Source organism: Halyomorpha halys, unplaced genomic scaffold (assembly GCF_000696795.3).
Source record: "Halyomorpha halys isolate HHAL.00 unplaced genomic scaffold, Hhal_1.1 Scaffold1757.1, whole genome shotgun sequence".
In the NCBI taxonomy this organism is placed as follows: domain Eukaryota; kingdom Metazoa; phylum Arthropoda; class Insecta; order Hemiptera; family Pentatomidae; genus Halyomorpha; species Halyomorpha halys.
The window spans coordinates 100,047-118,007 of NW_027111483.1; the positions used below are offsets into that span (position 1 = coordinate 100,047).

The 17,961-nt window shown below is 28.8% G+C and overlaps 1 protein-coding gene across 2 annotated transcripts in view; it reads right to left on the reverse strand.

Moving 5' to 3' along the window:
• Positions 1-4,797: 4,797 nt before the first annotated feature.
• Positions 4,798-17,961, reverse strand: part of LOC106690553 (DENN domain-containing protein 1B) — a 28,602-nt gene continuing 15,438 nt past the window's right edge. For both annotated transcript variants that reach the window (XM_014436009.3, XM_014436008.2), the window contains 3 exons: positions 11,882-12,023; positions 9,074-9,148; positions 4,798-7,787 (listed from right to left, as the gene is read on the reverse strand). In XM_014436009.3, the coding sequence (XP_014291495.1) occupies positions 7,581-7,787; positions 9,074-9,148; positions 11,882-12,023 (424 nt within the window). In that variant the 3' untranslated portion in view covers positions 4,798-7,580. The remainder of the gene's footprint in view (positions 7,788-9,073; positions 9,149-11,881; positions 12,024-17,961) is intronic.

Consider the following 17,961-nt stretch of genomic DNA (forward strand, 5'->3'; position numbering starts at 1 on the left):
AATTAGTTCTTTGCGATATTGTTGAATAATAATGCTATTCTTATGGTATTAACAGTATATATATATATATATACTGTTTATGTGATGCACTAATTTTCAGTTACCTGAAATCTTCCAAGACGTTGTCTCTCTACCTACGCTTTTATATTTTCCTCTTGTCCTTACTTCATCAGGACAGTTTCAGTAACTTTTTCTTTTCATTCTTCCTTCTTCTCATCTATGCAATTTATTTAGCCACTTCTACCTCTGCATCCAAGCCTAAAAGGAGATGCTCGTATCACCACAGAGTTATGACAACTCAGCAATTTTTCTTCTACATCATGTACCGTTTTCCTACACTTGGCCTATGACATGCCCAGTTATGTGCCTTTCAAATCTGTGTAGTTGGATAGTTGACGGTAGAATACTATAAAAAGTAAAATAAACCTAGAAAAGGCGGAAGGTCAGATATGTAATAAAATAAGGAGTTGTAAAAATTCGTAATAGACAAGGAATAGGTTGTATTTGTCAGTTTTGTGGTTAACAGGAAAATATTCTAATTGTATATAAATACTTTCGGAGAGGAGTCGTTTGTCATGGTTAGGGATGATGGCTAGAATGGAAGTATTGTCGAAACAAATAGTGGTTTACCGCTAAGGAATGTTTAGAGAGTTTGGAAGCAGTAAAGTTACAGGAAGAGACAGAATATTTATGTTAAGTGATGCGGTATTTAAGGACGTTTATAGTTTCGTCAATTTTTAGAACCAAGAAGTGGTCGTCAACATATTTTTTGATAAAAGTGATTTCATTAGAGAAAAGATGGATTTCGGAATTAAGAATGCCGTTGAGAACAATGTTAGAAAGGTCGGAGAGCTAGAGGATTGTCCATGGCCAGTTCTGAAATTTGTTAAAAAAAATGCGACCATAGAAGATAAGATAGTCGTATTCACAACCAAGTTGAAGAGATTTAAAGTAAGAAGAGAAGTTTAGAGTATTAAAGTGAGATGTAAAAATTAATTTTTTATTGCATAAATGTTGCTCTGTGGCAAACTGTGAATGTATCGATTGTTAAAAAGTTTGTTAAAACCAAAAAAGAAATAAAAAAAGACACTGAAACTTCTGCGTCTGAACCATTAGCTTATGTTGAAGAACATGAAGATACTAAAATAACATTTAAAAAATAGGTTAATTGGGATTCAGAATCTGAAGATGAAAGTGGTGAAGCATTGGCACAAAACTAATATTGTAATTTAAAATTAATTTGTTAATATATGTAATAAAAAAAAAAAAATTAAAAAAAAATGAATATTTAGGAGGGTGAGTTAAAGTGAAATGTAAATATTTATTTTTTATTGCCTACATGTTACTCTGTGGCAAACTGTGAATATATCAATTGTTGAGCCCTAACCAACGGTTTTGAAACAGTTTGCAGTTGCCACCAAGGCTTTGTCGTGTATTTTTGTTGTTTTTTCTCACTACAGTAAGAACGTCTTATGTAATCTAACCGTAACTAATAAAACAGTAAGAATAGTAAAAACATTTTATTTGTGTCCGACCACACCCGCGTTCAACATAGAGAGCTATGGGGTTCAATGGTTGACCAGTTCGTTTCTACTATAAGGAGGAATTTATCAATTGGGATATTGGTAAACAAACTTTTTAAGTCAAAAGAAGTGAGGATGACGTGGTCTGGAATGGTGAAGGATAACAATTGATCGCGGAGGTAAAAGGAGTTATGACTACTATGATTAGAATTACTATGACTAAGAACTTATAAAGAGGATGTCACGGATGTTTTATTTTGATAAAAAAAACACTGGCTATTATCTGCGTAGATAGAGAGGAGTTGGTGCGTAGTTTGAGAACTCTAGAAGGGAAAGAGGAGTGGTAATAGAGGGCTACTCTACTGCAAGCTTAAACATCTTCGGCTCATTCCGAATAGCAAGGGCTTATCAGGTGTCGTCTCGAGACTTCTTGGGAAGGTAAGATGGTGGCCGAAAGAATTTAGACGGTAATCCTGTGTTCTGGCAGGAGTATTGCGGGGAAAACAAGAGGATTGCGTGGAAAAACTGTGTAATCTGAAATAACTTTTTTTTTATGTTCTTTCTTTGTATATTAATGTCAAGTTAAATTTAGTTAGTTATGTTAAGTCAAGTCCGTTAGGTTATGTTAAAGATAATCCATAAGTTTTATTTGTTCTTTGATAAGATTTTTGTTCCTTCTCAATAAACTCTAAAGTAACGTTAGCACCTGAGAATCAGTTTTACTTTTATTTATTTGATTTTACCAGAATGTTTTACTTTGTTTCCTTTCCGTTTGTATACCATATCTTTTATTAAACATTTTTTATATAGCTCAAGTTGTGTTTTCTTTTTTTTATTGTTCAATTAATATTACTATAATTTTTATGGTGAGTAGGTATCTCTTCTATGGTTGCAGTTTATCTAATGTAATGGTATTCGCCAATTACTACAGTTCAAGTAGGTGTTTATAGAGGGTACATAGAGTCTCATCATCAAAAAATAAAAACTCAACATATTAAATTAAAGTATTTATAAAATTTAAAAGTAAATCCATAGCACAATAATTTTTTTAGACTTTTTTTAAGTTATTAGATTAGTAAGAAACTTTGAATGCCCTTTGATCTGTTTGTTAATTTACGAACATCGGATTTTGTAAAATATAGTTTATGCTGAGAATAAGTATGAATTCAATACTTGTTTTTCTAGTCAGGTGAATTAATGGATTATTACCACCACAGTTTTCTTCCTACTGTTGAAGAGAGACTGTATTGTTCGTTTTTTATGCTGTATGGCTTTGTGGAATTAGTCTTTTTTAAATAATAATGCGCGGAACTCCTATGTTAATCCGCCTTTACTAGGTTAATTTTGCTTTTTATAATAATTATCCTCAAACATGCTGTCTATTATTTTCGCTCGGTTTAACGTATTTTTTGTTCGTTGACTTGGACGCCCGCACCCTACCGACGGAACAGATCTTTCTTACGCACCCTTGACTTAAACTCAACCTCAGTAATTGATTTTTATCCCTTTATTTAAAAAATATACAAAAATAGATCCATTCAATAATTAAAAAACATCCGTCTGTTGAAGTCAATGAACAATTGTAACTAAAATCATATAAATAACAAAACTTAAAAATACGTTATATACTTTAAAACGAAAGATTTTAACCAGTCAATAATTAAAAATAACAATACAGTATTTATATTACATTAACAAGGCAATAGTAACAACTGTGGTATGGCATTAATCCCTCAAATACTAACCAAGCTCTTTCCAGTGTAGCCCGTCGTACATACCTGCTAAGAGCTCTCTACATTATAGCCTTTTAAAAAAGTGAATAATTGTTCCGCGGCCCAAAATATTTTATTCTGATTTCACTATAGTTGGAGCAGGTTCCCAAGAAGTAAAAAGTATCTTCCTTTTCATTGGAGTTACTGACTGGGCAGTTATTCATACTGTATTTCACATTTGAGTAATTGTGCTCATCGATATCAAATCAAAATTATCCTTTAAATATGGTGTTATCGTTTCTACCATATATAAGCCTGTGTACAAAGTAAAACTGGGTCCGAGACATTTTTCATGATTACTTTATTTTTCGGATTCCATTACACTGTCGGAAACATTTGAAAGATCAAGATTAACTCAATAGCATTCCTCAAATTCCTTTCAATAAACTTTCTTTTTTACCACCTCTTTTTGCTAGGATATGAGATAAGTGGAAACCAGCATCTCCAAAACATTTAAATATTATTGAAGAGCGTTTTCAGTGAATAGGAGCATATAGAGGCAATACTTGTTTCATTACTCAAAATATAATCAGGGTATATCTGAGAAGGAGAAGTAATTTTTCTAAAAAAATACCTTTAACATTTTTCTAGGATGTCATAATGCTCAATACCCCAGGCCTGCCATGCATAATATACCACCACTGGAGAAATTGATTTACTAACTTCTAATTTGTTTCCAAGTCAGTTTTTCTGTTGATTTATAAATGTTTTCCTTTTTCCCACTCTCACATATCTCTCCTTTCTTGGTTCCTTCTGTATTAACTTTTCAGGACATTCTATATTTATTTATATATGTATATATAGTTGACCGTAAAAATTGATGTATAGGAAGATGGCCAGAGTTGCGGTCAAAGGAGAAACAAAAATTGTTGTAAACTATTTATGTTTCTCCTTTGACCGCAACCCTGACCATCTTCCTATACATATATTTATTTTAGCTTATTACTTTTTACTGAACCCTACAACTGTAGCATATATTTCATTTTCATTCTTGCCCATTGTATCATGTATACCGATTTGTTTCAAACAGTTTTCCATGTTAATTTCAATTTTTTCACTAATTATATATTTTTAATCATTAGTTACATATTTTAAAATATTAATTTCAATTTCTCATTATTTACATTTTCTTATGCACTTTTCATTATTTATATTTATTTAGTTACATGAGCACAGTCTGATTTTTAATAACTTAAACTCTTTTAGCTTTAACTTCTCTGCCTCACATGATTTCTTCTGTAAATCTTAATTGTTATTTTCATCAGGAAAACCTAAAACCTGTCCCATTCTTTAAATATATATATTTTTAGAGCTTCATTGACAAACCCATCCTTATAAATAGGGATTGACAACAAAAATGAGAGCAGAAACTTTTTAAAATATTTAAAGAGCCCGAGGGTCACTTTATTTAAGATCTCAAAAAAAAAAAAAATTATATAAATGAAAGTGACAAATCATTCTTCTTCCAAAGGCAGTAGGGATAATTAAATGAATCACATAAATTTGGTAAGATTATTTAAAATAATTCCAAAAAAATACTATTACATCTTGGAATTAGAGAAATATCTTATAATAAATATATTGAAAAGTGATAAAAACAAAAACCATTTATTGAGAAATTGTGACGAGCTATTATAAATTTGTAAAATAACTATAACTGAAATAATATCATTTTGTTAATTCATAAATCTATCAATATTTTCCAAAATGTGAAAGACAGTTTTTCTAGTAACTAGTGGTAATTATTCACAATGAAATATATAATTAAAGTAATATTTATTTTTTCAGCTAATAATAGGCAAATGAATCATTTGGTGGTAAGAATACTAAACTTAAAAAACAAACATAATAATTGAATGTATATCATATTACAATATTTATTTTAATAGATTATTTCTAAAATAAGTGCACCTAACAAAAAAGTATTCTGAAAATAATTATATTTTCTTGCCTAATAAGATAGTATGATTATTAAAAAAAAAACTTTTTTACAAGTTTATCACAGTCCTAGTTTTGATATCCATGTTTCAAGGACATTTACTTAGAAGAGAGAAAGTTTCACATATTTATAATAGTGCAATGTATACTACAGTAATATTAATGCAAGCTGATATGTTTATACATAGTCTTTATGACTCAAGGGTTACAAATAATGGTAACAAACCCTCAAGTCATAAAGTGGCATTTATAATTTCTAAATCTATGAAAATGAGTATCATACATATAAATCAAACAAGTGCAAAACAAATAAACACAAAGAAGGAAACTTATAGCAATCTCCACCAGATACATTTAATAAATAAATAAATAATATAAATGCACTGTTTCACTTGTCAGTCTTTCTGTCTTTGTGAGTTTCTAACGTTAAACCATCAATGGAAAGAAACTAAATATAGGAAGACAATTTAAGGTCTAAAAAAATAGGCCTGGCAAGAAACTTTCTCTCATCACAAAAAAAAAAAAAAAATAATAAAACTAAATAAAAATAATATAATATTAAAGTTCACTAGAGTGAATTGCACAATTAGATATGTATATCTGTAAAAATTACCAATTCAAATGAATTATATGTTTATATACAGATACTACAGTGATGGGCCAGGATAACATTTATATTATGTATATACAGTAGTTTATAATAAAATATTCTACACCAGTTAAATAGACTAGTTAAGTATAAACAATATATAATAACTAAATAAAATTTGAAATATTTACAACATATAAACAATTATAATTATTATAACAGTAACATTGAATATCAATGAAAAAATGCAAATCTTGACTGATTATAAATAATAATTATTATTAAGCTCTACTAACTCAGACAATATACATAATTATAATAAAATCAATACAGATAAAAGTAAATTTATAAAAGAAAACAGATTACTATTCACATATATATTTTTTTCTTTCTCTTTATTTTTGTATTTTTTTTTTTATAAAAATAGAATAACTGTTGTGATAAGCAAAATTCAAACAAGCCAATGCATATATTAATTTTACAATAAGAGAATAACACCGAGCAGTTGAGATTGAACATATATAATTAAAAAGGGCAACATAAAAAAATAAACAAATAAATGAAATTATATTGTATACCTTAAGGTTTGGAATGAAAATTAAAACAACAAAAGGTTTGATTAACAGCCATAATAATTTCAGTTGCAAAAGCTACTTTACAATGGTATAACCGATCCTACAAGAAAGTACACTATACAATATTAATGTCATTCTTAAATAATAATTCTAGTAGATATTATACCATTTATTTTGAGTATGATACTAAAGGAAACAGAATTTTTTTTTTAATGGGTGGCATTTAGTATACTTATTATCAAAATAAAAACTGATAAATAGATTAAAAACAAAAAGTGCTCTTGATTTTCAAAATTTGGTCAAGAAACAATTATTGCATCCCTTACTATTCACATAACAAGTTTCAAGTATCAAACATCGTTTTTTCCTTTTAATTTATATTTATTTATTATTATAATGCATAGGGAAAGGTAGGTTCCAAAAAAAAAATTAAATAAAAATAATTTGGACCAAACATAGTTTCAAAACCAAAAATTCATAATGAAGGAAATGATTCTTTTAGTTCTAAATTTATGAAGTACCTTTCTTAAATAAAACTCCAAAGCAAATTAAAAGTTGAATCAATATTGTAGTCAGTCTTTAACCAGAAAACAGTCCTTACCTCTCTTGGTGAATTTTAATCTTTAAAAATCTTACAATTGGTGCTTTTGTTTATGATTGTGGTCTAATCAGTGTATCATACTCATCTCAATACACTGTTTAAGTAATATAAATAATAAATACAAGTGTTTGTTAATAATTGGAGAAGTTTGTCGGGGGTGCGGTCAGCAAAGAACAACATAAATAAACAAAACCATATTTATTTATTTTATGCCGACGTTTCGACCTGAGTTTCAGGTCTTCATCAGGGGTTGTGGCGTAGAAGGCAAGTTTGTAACTGAAGTTTGTTCAGTTACAAACCTGCCTTCTACGCCACAACCCCTGATTAAGACCTGAAACTCAGGTCGAAACGTCGGGATAAAATAAATAAATATGGTTTTGTTTATTTATGTTGTTCTTTGCTGACCGCACCCCCTGACAAACTTCTCCAAGCATTAATCTATGGTCAACTATCTACACCTCGTTTGTTAATAATGAATGTTCACTCCAAAAATTCAAAGATATACAACAAATATCCGGTTTTTTGCTGAATATGTGCATTTTATTTATATGAATTAACAAAAATGTTTTCTATGACATAATGCTAGTCAAATTTTGCCCATTGGCCAGGAGGCTTTGGAGGAGGAGTTGGTGCAGGGAAATCAAGGCCATATTCCCTTAACAAATCCATATCTCTATGTGTATCAGTAGAGAAATAATAAAGTGGATTTGTGAGAGAGGTGGGGGCAAGAGGATCAAAATCGGAATCTGAGTCGAGGCGAATTAAATCTTCACATGATGTTGATTTAACCTGTAATCAAAATTATATTCAACAAAAACATTATAAAGTTTTACTATGTTAACTTCAATTTTAATTTAATGAAAACAAATTCAGGGATAAAATCAAAATTTTATAACCAGATTAAATACATAAGAGAAAACCAATCCAGAATTATGTTTATTTACTGCCCTCATATATTCCAACTAGAGCAGAAAGGATGTAAAATTCAGATGTAACAGCCATTATAAAAATTTGATGATGTGTCAATGTTACAAGTTAAAGATAAATATTGCCGAGTTCTAAGGATAAAGAGAAGAAAATATGGGTTAATTGAGGTCAAAGAATGTATCTGCATCAAGAAGTTACTTCAAAATCAGAAACAAAATAACAATATTTTTCAACTATCTGGCCTTCAAACAGCTTTCGAGAATAGTAAAGTAGCAGAAAAGTTAGAAGTTTCTTTTAACTTCATTCATTTGGCTTTCATTGGAATTATTAAAGATTCTAAAATCAACAACTGAAAAAATTAAAACAGAGAAAATTTATTATGAGCACTCAATACAGCCAATAGCACAAGACCTAAACAAAATAAATTAGGATGTTAAGCTCTATATAGATGATTTAGTATTACCACCAGCAGAGATATTTGAGTCCTTAATAGGACTTAGACCAACATATAAAAGTAAGACAAAATATTAAGGAAAATTTTAAAATACATGACTTCTGCATTAGTATAAATAAAACAAAATACAAGATATAATATTTATGCAAGCTTATAGAAAAAAAAACAAGTGCTTGATAAAAAATTTAATGACTTCTGGAAATTCCAGACCATTGTCAACTCCAAACATATATTTTCCTTTTACCCAACATTTCAGAATTGACTATATATATATATCCATGCATGTGTATTGGGCTGAGGCCTGCTCTCCTTTGGCAAAATCCTGCCTACGCCCATGTGCGTAAGGTTCACCTCTTAAAAAGTTAATTAATTTTTCTTTAATTCCAAAGGATAAATCGCCCGAATGGAGGCAAAGTACTAAAATTTATACTTTCTTTTAGAACTGGAATTTGTTTGAGATCCAGATTTTTTATTTTAAAAGGATTTTCATGAAATTGAATTTTTAATTAAATTTAAAAACGATTATTCTATTTAAGTCATTAAAAAGTTATTTTTAAAATCTTTACTCATTCATAGTAAATCTAAAAAAAAAAAAAAAAAAAAAAATGCTATGAAACAAACCTTGGGCGTGATTGCCTGTAAATTGATAACATAAATAAATCGAATTAAAGAACAAAATTATTATTATACTTACTTTTGTTTGATTTTGATTGCCTAACAGAAAGACGTCATCATCACTTCCAGTAGCACCACCTTCACTGGGACGTATCTGTAGAATAAAATTACATTTTACTAACTGTAATTCACTGCATTTCCTAGTTCATATTAATATGTCTATAATTTTCTTTAAAAATCTTGAATTATGTTACTAGTTTACTATAAATATATACAGTGCAGGTCAGTCCGATTTCTTAATTTCACACTGCCTTAAATGAAATTCCTTATTCTCCCTTAAATACAGATGTTGGGGGAAAAAATTTTGTGAAAAACATAAAAAAATCCATCACAATATTTAATATTAGATTGATTATCAAGAAAATTATTTACAAATTTTATCTATTTAAATATAATTAAAACATTCTGAAACATACATATATTAAAAAAATGTAATACAACAAAATAAGTTATATTTGTAATGTATTTTAAAATCACATTTTAAAGCAAACTCTGTCCTGGCTAATAAAATACTTAACAAGAGTTGTACTTGCTTCGTGAAACAATGTTATTTAAAGCTACTGCAGGTAGACAGTAACAACCGTTTGAGTCTGCAATATAATTGGGTAACACAAATAAGGAAAATATTGGAGAGCTTTTGACCCGATACTATTCAATGAGCTAGTAAGTATCAAAATTAGAATGGGGGAGATCTTGGATAGATATAGGGAATTTGTCAAGGATAAAGACCTCTTGTTATTACGAGAATCGACCTATAACCTGTTGTATGGTAGAGTTTTCATTAAAAGGGATGCTCCTCAAAGCTACCTAAAAATCAGCTACCCTATAACTCACTTGAGAATAATTTCCCAACTACGACTTTCGGGTACATATGCAATTACTTTAAGTGTCGGTCTACACAAATATTTTTTGGAGCCACAGAAGCTTTGTCCAGCTTGTGATGGAACAGCACTGGAGGATTGTTTCCATTTTTTAACAAATTTCCCCGCATATCATGAGAACCGAATTCGATACATGCTGGAACTAAGGAGTATTAATCAAAATAAATTGTATGAATTTCTGTCTGAACCCTCAGGATTGGACCTTAAACTTTCTTTTATACATGTAACACAAAACCTTTTGCTTAGAGGTTATTGTCCCAATAGGATGTATAGTATTTATATTGTTAAATATGAAGTAATGTTTTAGTTCTATTATTTTATCCTAACAAATGTAGATAGCTCAGCTTGGGTATATTGTTTGTTATCAGTTTATAGAACCGATCTTTTTTTATCTCACCATTTTTTAAAAATTACTACAACTGATTATTTATTTTATGTGTTTCACAGGCTAACTCTATTTGTACGGGGGTCACCCCATAAACAAATAAATAAATTATTATTATTAATTATAGTATTATAATGTATTTTAAACAAGAATGTTAATATAGTGTCAACTCTGAAAACAAAATTACATAATTTTGATACACATCCACTATATATGGTGGAATTATATATATTGGAAGTCATTTAGATTATTTTGTTTTCTTGGTTGTTAATACCGCCATTATGATGATGAAGTTATTTTTAAAAACACTGACATCAAATATTCCGATCTTAATAAGTGAGAACTTATCAATCAAGATTTCTTCCATCAAAATATTTATTAATTGATTCAACAGTATGGAGACTAGTTACAAATTCCATCAATTTAAATATTATGTACTAAAGTATATAAAAATAATAGAGACCCAAATGTTTTATTGTAATAAACATGTTTGTTTTCCACCAATCCAACAACTGCCCATATACAAATAAATACTTTAGACGGGTCGAGCCCAAAGGTTTTCAACAGGTCAGAGGGGTAAGTTAGTTATTATAAGACCAGGGGAATTAGAGGGTCAGTATTCAAAGGGGTAAGACTCCTTATAACCTTGGCTAATCTAACCGCCAGGACCTTAAATGTGGAATTTTTATTTACATGGACAGCATTTGAAGTTTTAAATATAATACTTATTGGAGGGGTAAGTGGATGAAGGACGGATTTAACATTTTATGTATATTTAGTGTGGACCAAGTGGGTAGGTGCCCATCTAGCTAGTGTGAGGTACTCTAACCTCAAAATCCAATTAATAACTGAGGTACCTGGATGTAGAAGGGGCTATGTGCACTTCAAAAACATAAACTCCATAAAAAAAAAATTTAATCTAGTCTTAAAATCTACTATTTTTAACTTAACCCGTTCATCCACTTACCCCTTTAATGAGGACACTATAAAAAAAAAAAATTACCCAATTAGGGCTCTGATGTTTATATTGGCCAAGGCTAAGTAATATATGGAACAAAGGGAGTTTCCAAGCACTGGAATGGTCTTACCTTCGAGCTTCTGAACAAAAGAAAAATTTAAAAATAAGTTTTGAGCTAATTTAGATAATATATTAAAACTGAGGAGCAGATATACTATACTTTAAAAAAGGTATGCATAATTTTTTTGTGCAGAGGGTATCTTCGAAATATTGAAAATGGAATGAAAATGTTAAGGGTTTTTCTTGAATAAAATAAACTTATGTAATCTGTTGAGGTAGCAAATTGAGATTTTTAATGTCAATCCAAAACCGAAACAATACACTAGAACAACCCAGCCCTTTGTATTTAGAAATTTCTTTGTTTCCTAGACTATAAACTTAGATACAGGGCTTGATGCCATACATGTATTGACCGATAAATATAATTTCAATTTAGCTGAGGTAATAGATAAAATTGTATTCACACAAAAACTGAAATTATAAAAAACAAATTATAGAAATATATCATTTATGATATTTATTTAATAATAAATTGACAATTACCATACTACTATCAGAGAGGGAACATTTGTTGAATAAAACATCCTGCAAATCTCCCATCAGATCCAAATTAATAGGAGAAAATTCAAAATCTGCATGTTCAGGTGAAGATGGGCCTAAAGCAGTGTATCCCGTGGTTGTTCCACTAAGGAAATAAAAATATATATATATAATTAGACAATATTAATTAATTTTAGGTTATTATATTATATAAATTTTTCATTCCTGTCAATAGTTTAATTAAATGATATACTAAAACAATAGGGAAAAAATTATAAAGATTCTCTTTTACTTCTTTATTACATTTATATAAATTTGTCAATTTTTCATTGAAGGAAAAAAGTATTGTCTTTTTTTCTATGTTTAAACTTTAAACTATATGGAAGTCATACATTACTCTAATGGAACTTACACAAAACTAAAATAGACAAATTTATCTCAATATGAGGAGAACATGGGCGAGGGTACAGTCAGCAAAGATAAACAAATAAACAAAACTTATTTATTTGTGCAGACGTTTGACCTAAATTTCACTTTTGACACTTATAGTACACTTTAGCGATATCTTCGCCAAAGTCACCCAGATGAAGGTCTGAAAATCAGGTTGAAACATCGGTACAAATAAATAAGTTTTGTTTATTTGTGTATCTTTACTGACCACATCCCCGACCATCTCCTCATATCAATCTATGGTCAACTATTAACAGTTCATTATCTAAATTTGGCTTTGTCACAAAAGCTAGGCCATCAGTTATAATGAAAGTGAAACTAATAAGTCACTCATCATTATCCAACCTTCCTTAAACTCAACTATAGTATATTTCAGAAAGAAGAGCAGAGTTGGGCGCATGGTTAAGGAATATTACCACATAGATCAATCACTTATTGATATTAAGTAGCATTAAATATTTCTCTGGTTTTCATATCCTGTAATCATTCCATCTCATGTGATCTTATTTTTAATAATTATTTTATTAAATGTTTAGTTTTTCAATGTATTTATTAGTAAAATGACCACAACTATTTAAGGGTAAATAATAATAATAAGTGAATTTTATTCAACATACAGTGCACTCTAGCTAATCCGATCTAATTAAAACCAAGTATTTTTACTATATTATACTTAGTATTTTTAACTAAATTATGTAAGCTACGGCAAGTAAGGTGATGACAATAAGGTTTTATTGAATGTTTGTATTTAAATACTACACACATCATAATAAAATCTTAATTTTTTTTTTATAAGAGGTGGTTCAGATAATGGAATGGTATGGATTAATGAGAACCCACTGTACATACATATGCAAAGTTCATTCATTACTAGCAAAGATTTGCTAAATCAAATATAGTTTTTAAAATTAAATAAAGTAACGTGAATTGGGAAAATAAAAAACACAGAAAAAAATCAAGCAAGGAAAAAATAATCTATCAACCAACCATATTTCAATTACCATGCAACAGAACAATTTCAATTGTGCCTTATCAGTAGTCTTCCATCTTAGACAAGCCCAGATAAAACAACTGTAAATAAACTAAAATATTCATGCCTTGCCACAATCATAATCCAAAAATAGCTTTAATTTGTCAGCAGCTGTTAATGAATAACTTTAATAACTTAAATAATTTTCCTATCAAGAATTTCGTGACGTAAAGCCAAAAAATATAGGAGTTACAAAAAAAAGGTAGTTAAGTAAAATGTTATAAATAACATTAAAGTTGGCAGTAATAATCAAGATGTTTGGGAGAGAGGAGATTAAAAATTAAACGAATGGTGCTTCCTAATAGTTTTACAACATTCCAGTTTCAATTGAACCACTTTTCTTCCCTTTAAATGATTATTTACATTTGAACTACATTTATTAATTGATTTAAATGGTATGTTTATATAAAAATACATATAAATATAAGTACATATCCAAGCCAGTCACTTTTATAAGTTAAATTTTGATTGGTTGTGTATGAAACTATAGTCGTAAGTTTTAAGCCAAGTATTTTGCAGTATTTCTTTGTAGTTTTGCCTTCTCTCTGAAGTAAAGTGGACTGCTAAGACCAAGAAAAATTTAATTAAAAAAGACATTCGTTGAGCATCCAATACAATATTTCCATAACAAAAATAGAACAAGTTGTAAAAGCAGGAAACCTTATCTGTTACAATGAAAGGATAATTATATTATTAAAAAATATTTTAAGTGAGAGTCTGTTATCTTTCCTTCTAATAATTGGATTCTTTTTCCTAAGTCTTCTTCTAGGCACTTACAGATTTGATCTTCACTTTTTAAGAGGCCACTAATATATTTTTTTTTTATTTTTCATTATTCATCTTCAATCCTTGAATTAATCATAAATATGCATTTTTAAAATAGGTAATGTATGTGTCTACCAGTTAACCTGCATACAATGCACAAGTTAACATTCCCAAATATTAATAACATGAAAGGAGAAAAAAGGGACAATCATATTGTATAATGAAAAATTTGTATATTTTAATTTCATCTTACAATTAGTTTTAAATGCATGCAGGAACCCTGAAATTGACATAGTACAAATAAATACATTAATTTTTATTTTAATTCATTCCAATGGCGAAAAACAAAATAAATGTTAAGCCAATAGAAATAAATGGAGCAAGAATTGATGCAGAGAAAACTTCTAAGAAATGGCGTGTTTAATTTATTTTTTAATCATATTTATTAATCTATCATTTGTTTAATTTATAGAAGGGTAATATTTTATTTTATTACTTTCAGACTATATTTTCTATTTTTAATACCACTACAATCCATTATCTTTAAAAATTTTGGTTAAAAAACTCTTTATTTATCTTCTTAATTAAAATTTGTATTCTAATATACTAACATTTTGTGCTAAACAATTTCATGTTTGTATTATTTCATGTAATATCACAACACTCTTGTAATACATTTATTCAGAATTCTTTCCAGTATAATAGGTGTCTTTCAAAAGGCTTTATATTCTGAGTTGTTTGCATCACAATATTATTTATTTTAGAGATAAAAGGGGTTAAACTATCAAGATTTAATAAACGCATTGACCATCTTGTTTGGTGCCCATATAATAGACAAAAATTTATTTTTGATAAAATTTTATCTGGACTTTCGAGCTTTCAGAGCGTGGACATAAACTTGTACTTAGGATCAATTATTTGATATAAAAATATGATTGGGATAGAAAGTCAGGAACTGACAATAACCAATAGATGTTATTTTGGCTTACAGAAGCATCTAAGTAAGCTCTCAATCTCTCAACGGACCAAATTTTACAAAACCCTTATCAGGTCGGTCCTTACGTAGGGATCCAAAACTTATCAGGTCAGTCCTTACGTAGAGATCCAAAACTTATCAGGTCAGTCCTTACGTAGGGATCCAAAACTTAAACTTTTTTAACAGGTAAAAATATCATTAAATATCACAGAGAATTATTGGCCCAAATAAGCAAGTAGACAAGTGGAGAAGGTGACAACAATGAATTGTAAACCTCTTTGGGGAAGTACAGATCATTAAGTTGGGATGACCGAGATGGGTTGGTTATATCGCAAGAAAATAAAAAATAGATTTCAAAAAACTACTGGAGGGGAAACTGGAGCGTTTCAGGGGTAGAGGCTGACCAAAATAGAGGTGGGAAGAGACGGTTACTAAGGACATTCTGACCTCACAGTATTGTTTGCCTTGGAGAACGGCCAATCAGGACAAGGAACCTGGTGAAGGTTCATTAGAGTGGCCTAAATAAAATATACATGTATCGGAAGCACGGTCAAACATTGGGTTACAATCATAACATTTAATAGAACTACATACTTTTACTAATATGCGATATTGTCATTAAGTGTATCCTTTGAACTCACTGATCATGAAAATTCTACAAATTAAAAAAAAATCATCTATTAATATGGATATTCTGTAATTTTATAACAGAAACCAATCAAATGGATATTATGAATTTTATGTGTAATAATTATTTAAACAACAATAGATAAAACAATTAATAAAAGAATAGTAATCTTTATTAAAAGGCAATTATATAGGGTTAATATGTTTTATTTAAATAAAATATACATTTAATTAAAACAGTAGCAAAAAGACACTTCAGAAATGATAGGTGATTTGCAACTGTGAATATAGAACCAAATAGTTTCTTATAAGGGAACTAAGAACAATTTCAAACTAAGAAAATATCTTAGTTTGAAAGGAATCTCCACTAAGGGGATAACTCTCAAGCCAAAATTTTTGCAAGTTTTGGTAATATAGCTATTGGTTGTGAAAAACAGGGATGGTTAAAATAATAAAAAATATATGTAATTTAATATTTTTCAAAAGCTACATCTAGGATCAATTTTACATTTCTTGCATGTTTTTATATATTCAGTTAACTTTCTGAAGAGATCAAATGACTTAGTTTTGACCCATCTCATATCACATCTGCACCGGTCTATAATCAAAGTTTCTTTCTTATTAAAATTATTAAAACAAGAAAATAAAAAAAATAACCAATAACCTAGCTAGATATGAAAAGAAAATAGTAATCAATGAAGAACTAAATGGTATGTATCTTAAATAAAAAATATATAACATAAAATATCTTGTAGAAAAGAATCAAGTACAACACTCACATTAAAAAAAAACAAACTAAATAAATCAATTAAGAGAAATTAAATGTTGAAAAAACATTCTTTATGTTAGTGGAGGTGTTATTGCCAGTAGAACATCTTCAAGAAGCTGGTTAGCAGTCGTCATCTGATGATCAAAAATATTGTTTAACTATTCCTTTTGTTTTTAGAGGAGGCTAAATACAAATATTAGGTATACTATTTCACCAGCTTCATGACGAAACAACAAACAAAATATTGGAATTGTTTTCAGTTTTTTGCTTATAACTAAAAAACTAAGTATTTTTCAAAGACTAATGTTCTATAAAAAAAATTTAAAAATAGACAAAATTTGTATACTACATTTAATTTTAATCTAAACTAAAAAGCCACTAGAGCACTGAGAAAAAAAGCTACTTTTCAGTTCTGAGGGAAAACACAAAAAACCACCTTCTATCTAGTTATACTCAAACATCAAAGTCATATATCTGCAACTGAAATTTTGCAAACTGCATATATACCTAGATCAAACTAGACAGTTAGAAGGGAGTTTTTTTAGAGGGAACCAAAAAGTGACCTTTGTTAAGAGCTTTCTAGCAGGATATCAGTTTGGTCAAAATGGAATATTGTATAGAATATAAGTCCTCGAGAAATGCTTAGTTTTCTGTTCATAAGCTAAAAACTAAAAACAATTTCAAATATTTGGCTGTATTATCTATTTTTATAAAAAATATGCTTACCAATTTTTCATTTTTTTTGTGTGTAAAATATTCTTAACCGCCCAAGAAAGTAAAAAGGTTACACCACTTATTAGTGCCAACTTTTTGACCAAGTTGCAGATGTTCATCAGGGCAAAGGTAAAACAATGAATATGAAATAAAATAAAGAATAGTATATTAAAAAATAGAATAACAAACAAGGATTCAAAATTACGTATAAAAATGATTATAATAATGAAAATTTACATATATGAATAATATATATATAAATAATAAAAAAATAATAATTTTCATACTGTTGATTATCTTTACTTATAAATTTTTACTCTGTTCTTATTTCATACATCAATTTTGTTTTGCTCAATTCTGATGAAAGCCTCTGAACTTTGGCTAAACTCTAAACAACAAAAAAAGATGTAAATCATTTGTTGCTCGTTCTGGACTGGACTCCTTAACACACCTTTTACTTAAAATAAGCATAAAGTAGCAATATTCATTACTGATACGTATTTTGGCTAATTAGATTGGATTTTTATAAAAAATAAACAATCAAAAACATTAAAAAAATTAATAAAAAGTATAACTAAAGAAATCAGATTTGAGCTATTACTCTTTACTTTTTGAGTTCTAAGTAAGTGAATCTAAATTGATCAATAGTGGGTGTCCATATGACTCTTCGGCAATTCAAACAAAGAAATGCTGAGCTCCTTTTACACAGTTGCCATTATTAATGGCAGTTAAACCACAGTTAAATCACCTTT